This window comes from Hydra vulgaris, chromosome 12 (assembly GCF_038396675.1).
Source record: "Hydra vulgaris chromosome 12, alternate assembly HydraT2T_AEP".
Taxonomy (NCBI): domain Eukaryota; kingdom Metazoa; phylum Cnidaria; class Hydrozoa; order Anthoathecata; family Hydridae; genus Hydra; species Hydra vulgaris.
The window spans coordinates 31,705,445-31,712,500 of NC_088931.1; the positions used below are offsets into that span (position 1 = coordinate 31,705,445).

The window sequence follows — 7,056 nt, forward strand, 5'->3', positions numbered from 1 at the left end:
TGACGTCACACCTGATAAATATTAGTCTCAATAATCAGCTTGAAGTTAAAATGAACAAAAAAAATCGTAAATCATTTTACACATCAAATAACTATAAATAATTTGAAAAAATTATAAAAAAATTTTATAAAATAAAGCAGGCGCCGATCAATCCGCAGACAAAAAAATGTTCAAGAAGATCGTTACGAAAAGTTCACGAGAAAGATCACACATTACATTCTTATAACCCTCATCAGATCAGAGATAAATTCTAAACGTTTTTCTACGCTATTCATAGCTAAAAATGCACCTAGCGTTAACTCAGAGCTTACTGTGGCTCGCAGCATCCACCAAATCCATTTAGGACCGTGTTCCATATTTAGCTCTTCTTCTACAAAATCAGGCATTGTTCCAAACTGACTGCACATGCGGTCCTAAGAAAGTGAATGATTTATAAAGCACTTTATGTTTATAAAGCTAAATTAAAATTACTGTCTAAAATCATAAAAAACTTACGAACAAAGAAGGAATTGTCAAAATAGGTACGGTCTTTAAAAACAGAATCGATTTTTCGTAGGTAGATTTGTGAAGGTTCTTTAGATAATCTACAAAAAAATTTCTAAACATTGCATAAGCATATAATATACTACATATTTTTCAAAATGTTAGCATTACATAGTATTTAAGATGAACTTAATTATTTCTAAATCAGTTTAAAAAAGTTCAAAGTTATACGTTATTGGAATTGAAATTAATCTTATAGAAAAGAGAACTTTTGAAAATATACTTTAAGTATTGCTATGGTGTTTTACCTATAACTCCCATAGTTCCACGAGGGAAATATGGGAAAATTGACTTCTATGGTCTCTTATGCTCCATTGAAAATTCAATGGAGCATAAGAGACCATAGAAGTTTTTTACTTTTTTACTTTTTAATAAATACTTGTGACTGCTGCCCAGGAACAACTTGTTTTTTTATCTTATCTGATAGTAAGATCAAAAGAAGATACTTACTGAGTTTATCATTAGGTATTGGCTGGTCTCTAACCCAATTTACTTTGGCTGTAAAGTATCCGTCAACAGTAGACCTTTCAATTACCTATATTTAAAAAAAAATTACTACAGTGTTATTAACCGCATAGTCAGGAACAAAAATTTACGTAAGTAGAAACTTTTTTTGGTAAGCATAGATCACAAATAAGATAAACATGTTTTTCATAATAAGATTAATATCACATAAAAATGAGGACATTATTTAAATTTAAAAAAAATTTATAAAAAAATTCTCATTTCTATAGGCATACTTATAAAGACTTGTAAATTATAAAACAGAAGACAAATTTTTAATGATTTTAAAATTTTTGATATCAATACATCATGATTTTAAAATTTTTGATATAATGATCAAATTATGAATCTTTCATATTATTATTAAATTATCAGAATCACAAGCCATATTTTATTTCACACAAATTTCAAGTGATTTTAATTATGAATAGGTTTCAAATTAGTTAACTTATTCGGTTTAGCTCAAGCAATCTTTTATAAATAGTCTGTCTAATTTTTTCTCTACTAGCATTAATGTTATAAATGTATATTTTCACACTAACATACAACTAACTCTGACCTGAACAAATACTCATTGAAATTTCTCTTTTAGACAGAGTTACTCTTAAGTTATATCTATTTTAAAATTTCTCTCTTAAAAGTTTATTTTACTTTAGTCATTAGAAATCATTTGCTTAAATTAAAGCGCTGAAAACTTTATCAAAACTAACATGCACCTAAAGAAGAGACAACTCAAAAACTTATGACAGAATTTTGAAAACTAAAACTCTAAAACTTCAAAAATTCAAAATTCACTGCGCGCCAATAAAAATGTATATGCTTTCTGATATAGTATGCACAAAGGATAAAAAGCGACAGCTAGCCTTGTTTTAAGCTAATTGAACATCATTTAAGTAAAAAAAGCATTAAAATAAGTAAAGAAATTAAGTTTAATTATTTTTAAAAACTACAAAAATATAACTTTATACACTAGAAAATTTTTCCTTTTATTAAGCATAACTGATTTATTTGGGGATAGTGAGTGTACATACATAGATTGATTTAGATATATAAGCAGGGGAGTGTACATGCATTAATTAATTTAATCATAAAATATTTGTTTAAGCTCTTTGAAGAGCTTAAAATCTTTATATAAGACCAGACTTTCTCTCTCCTATTTGGAAGAAGGCCTGGTTTCCTAAAACTCGTTTTTAAAATGCGTGGGAAATACTTCTCTTGTTAGTAATCTTAAGATGGAACTTACTAATAGTGAACTTGAAAATAACATTTGGGATTTAAATTTTAAAATGAGTTGCAATATAATAACATGTGAGTCACATTAAAATGCTTCAAATGTGATTCATATTTCATAGAAATGAAAGTATATTTATTTTCATAAGTATGAAAATTTTTTCCTAGCTCTTTTTACATAGATATGAAAGTGAAATCAAAAAAGTTCTTTAAAAAACTTTTTACACTTTTATTAAATATTTTTAGCAATGTTCAATAAATTTATCTAATACTGCTGATTTATTTTCATTAAAATTTATTTTAAAAAAGATAAAACTTTCAATAATAACCTAAATCAGAATAAAATTGTTTTACTGTTTTACAAATTTGTTTTACTATTCAGTTAGTAACTTCTCATAATAAAATTTGCATTAGGTGTGTTTTTAAAAATTAGTGATGTATTTTAATTTAATCTTAAAAATAATTACTAACCAAAGAGAAAATTGAAAACAGAAAAACAGCAACAAAAATTTTATAAATTTATTTATTTTGTATTTACATTAAATTGCATATATACAGTTGTACAACTCAGATTTTTTGTAGTACTCTGGATGACTGGATGATCTAAATTTCATTTGTAAGCACTTGTTTCCTACTCCTTGATGAAATTTTCAAGAGCTCATTGTGAAATTTGCTCAGTCCAAAACTTTGTATTTTATAGATTTTTATCCAAAAAGAAAGCAAAGAATCTCTAAAGGTGCAACTGTAAAACATACATAACAACATGTATGTTTAATAGCATTGAATGTTTGCATATATAAAAGCAGCAATATCAGCTAATATTGTTTAAAACACATTGGTTTCCACTGAATTCTTCTTTGCGGATTGACGGCCTACTATGTTTGTTTGACTAGTTAGTAGCTTTCAAAGAACAAGACTTAGTAACTTTCAAAGTTATTTCAAAAAGACTTTTGAAATAACTTTGCCTAAAGAATATTATTAAATAATCATATACCCAGTTGGTAATTTCAAGAACCAAGTGTAATTCCATGATTGGAAAAATATAAATAGTAAGTTTTGATTTCTTTAAAAAATCACTGAAAAATTTTAGTGATTTTTTTTTTTAAGATTGATACACTGAGGTCAGGAATATAGAACTCTCAAAAGCAAGGATTCGAAGTCTCAAAATTGACTGTTTTGAAAATGACAAACTTATTCCTGGGTTTTGGTGTTCAGAAGCTACAAAAATGAAGATTTTCTATTACATTTTGTACTATACAGGATTTGGGTATGCTACTTTTTGATTAACTAGCTGACAACAGTGCTTAAATATTTTTCTATGTATAGCACAAACTCCAGGAGGTAAGTGTTCTACGTTCAAACAATTTTAAACTTAAGAATTTTGAACTTTTAAGTTTTAATAATTAAGAACTTCATTTCGAAAACGGATTAAACAAAGATTTTTGGGTTTTTATATTTTTATAAAAAAATACTAAATTAAAATTTTGTGAAAATCATGTATATATAAAAACTTGAAAGCCAGTACAAAAACATTTTTTATAGAAAATTAATAATTTTTCATTAAAAAAAATGTTAATTAACTAAATATAAATGTTAATCCCTGATCAAAAATTATTAAATAGGAAAATAAATAAACATGAATTATTTAAATAAATAAATTATACATATACATATTTGTTTATCAATAAAAACAGGCTGTGATTACAATAAGTTAATAAATTTCCAAAGAAACTTTCTGGATTTCTTATCAGCCATTAAAATTAATAACACTCCATTTAAAAATTATTTATTATTATTCAGAAGCTAATTAATTTTGAATGCAATTTATTGCAAAACCATTATTGCAAAACCATTATTGCAAAACCATTATTGCAAAACCATTATTGCAAAACCATTATTGCCTTGATTGCTTTTATCTGCATCTTTAAATTATTTTATATACTCAGTTATTATTAGTTTTTCTAACCTTCTCGCACTTCTTCTAGGTTGAGAGGGGAAATTTAAAATAAACAATTGTTGGAATTTTTAAATCCTTACGTGACAATCTAAATTTAATAATCTTTAAAAACATTGTAAAAAAATGATTTTTTTAATTATAATTATTAGGGTTTCTGAGCACTGTTCAATACTAACAGTAAAACAGCTGTTTTTTACGAAAATACAAAAACAGCAAACAGCTGTTTTTTAAACGACTTTTTTTACTGTTTTTTTAATTGAAGTTAAAGCAACAAAAATTAGAAGCTGGAACGCTTTCATGCATTCGCAAAACAATTAAGTTTCTTAAGAGTTTCTTTAGAGTTATTAATAGGGCTTCTAGCACCAGTTTCTTATTTACATTGACTTAAAAATAAATGCATAGTTACTAGTTATGAATTAGTTTTCAACAGTGGGTAAAATGGCTACTTAATATCCTTACTTTCTATTCATATTATTAGCAGCGTCAGTCCGAATAAATGCAACAAAACAGAAAAGTCCAATTACAAAAGAGTTGGAAGGACAGTGTCAGCGTTGTAACAAAATAATAAAATGCTCAGGAAACTCTTTAAATATCTTAAAAAATCAATTAAAAAGTCACGGACTTTATTTAGATAAGGCAATAGAATCAATCAAACCAACAGATGAGAGAGCAAGCAAGAAGAGACAAAAAACTGTTGGCGACTTCTTTGCACAAAAGAAGCTTCAAAATATTGTTTCTGATTTGGCTATGGATGGTATTTCAGTTCGAGCTACAACCAGAAATAAATACATTCGCCAGTCAATAGCTCGAGATGGATTTACTCCCTGCTAACGAAAGTGATGTAATGAAACTTTTGTACAAAGATTTTGATGAAAAGCAAAAAAAAAAAATGATTGACACCATAAAATTAAAAGTAGCCAATAAAGTGAAGTTTAGCATGACTGTCGATGAGGTTACTACTTTAAGAGGACAAAGATATTTTGGAGTTAATATTCATGATAAAACTGATAATATCACGTATAAAACAGGATTAATTCGAGTTCATGCAGTGCGCTTGATATGGTTGAAATAATGAAACAACATCTAAATGTGTTTGGAGTATCGATGAAAAAAAATTTGGTTGCATCTACTCAGGATGGGGCATCTGTAAACAAGAAGTATATTCGAAATTTAGATGTTATTGGTTGATTGTGTCTTAATCATGGTATACACACTTAATACGAAAAAACATGATACTGAAGATTTAAGCGACCCCTGTGATGACAATAACAATGAAAATGATTCTTTTGACGAAGGCACCAATTTTGAATTTATAAATGATGATTGTGAAGATTATATTGAATACAATAATTTACTTAAGAACTCACGCAAACTGATAAAATACAAACTGTAAGTGTTCGAAATCAAGTTTTTCAATCAAAAGCCAAGGCTCTATTAGGAAAAGAAATTGAACTTCATCTTGATGTAAAAACTCGTTGGAACACAATACCAATAATGCTTGAGCCATTGATAAAGACAGAGACAGCAATTCGAGAAACTTTATTAGAATTTAAGGCAGATTTAAGTTTAGCCAATAATGTAGACTTTGATGCCTTGCTAGGTTTAATAAAAGCAATGAAACCCATTAAACTTGCTATAGAGAATCTTAGTAGAGAAGATGCAACTCTGTTGGGTTAGTGGGGGTAATAAAAGGGAGGTGGTGCGGATTTAAAAAACAGTTTTGAAAATTATAAAACAGTAAAACAGCTGTTTTTTGAAAAAGCACTGTTTTTCAGAAACCCTATTATACCTATACATTTTATGTTTAAAATTTCTTGTGCTTTTGTTTATTTGTATGTTAATTTGGTTATGCTAAAAGTTTTGTATTACAATATTTTAAAAATTTTGAAGATATCCTGTAAACGATTTTGATAAATGAAGTAGTTAATATTTTAAAAAACACACACTTTTGTTGCAAAATCTGAATGACAGTATATATTCATTCTTTTCAAACAAATTAAGTTTAGAAAAAGTTAAAGAAAAGAAAACTTCTTATTAAGATTGTTTAAGTTTTCCGTCACCTCAAAAACTACTAAATTTTAAGACAATAACCGACACATTTTCATTTTGTGAACTATTTATAAAATAAAAATATATTGCATATAAATATATTTAGGTATACACAGAGAATAAAATTTAGGCTCATGCTCAAGTTCAATTCAATTGACATTTTTATTCAAGAGAATTACTAAATTTTGTTTCATAATTAAATTTAACTATTTTTCAAAAGCTAGAACCTTTTTTATTCCTTCTTTTTATTTAAATTTTGCTAAAATGAAACTCCTTGTAAACATGTAATAACATGTTTAGAAGGAGTTTCATTTTGGATGGAGCATCAGATCTTTTAAAAGTTTATAAATTTTTTTTTAAACAAAGTTCATATATTACTAAGTAGTAGGGCCGAGTAAACATGATACTCTCTCATCAGATGTTGAACTTGTTTTCCAAACCCCTCCTAACATATTTACTTTCCCTACCACCACTATTTTCCATCAGGATTACTCAACTACCTTTTCATCAACAACAAAAGGTTATTTTTGTCTTAATTGCTTGGTGATAAAGAATCTTATTATATCTTACTCATCAATAAAGATAGTATTACAAAACTCATTAACTGCTGCATAACATTGTTAATTCTGCTTTTCCATAACTGGGAGAGGGTTCCACATACTTACACAAAAGAAAATTTCCATCAAAAATTTATTGGAGACTTCGGATTTGAAGATAAAGTTATTGCTGAAAGAGTTTAAAGAGTTAAAACTTGTAGTTTTAACTAAAAGAGT

At 27.0% G+C, this 7,056-nt stretch overlaps 1 protein-coding gene across 4 annotated transcripts in view; it reads right to left on the reverse strand.

The window, feature by feature from the left end:
* The window catches only part of LOC101235827 (LON peptidase N-terminal domain and RING finger protein 3), a 17,017-nt gene continuing 9,961 nt past the window's right edge, over nucleotides 1-7,056 (reverse strand). For 3 of the 4 annotated variants that reach the window (XM_065812924.1, XM_065812925.1, XM_065812927.1), the window contains exons 13-15: nucleotides 994-1,078; nucleotides 496-584; nucleotides 73-413 (exon numbers count right to left, since the gene is read on the reverse strand). In XM_065812924.1, coding sequence (XP_065668996.1) covers nucleotides 213-413; nucleotides 496-584; nucleotides 994-1,078 — 375 coding nt within the window. In that variant the 3' untranslated portion in view covers nucleotides 73-212. Of the gene's footprint in view, nucleotides 414-495; nucleotides 585-993; nucleotides 1,079-7,056 lie in introns of all 4 variants that reach the window. The other variant, XM_065812926.1, reaches the window with a different exon arrangement.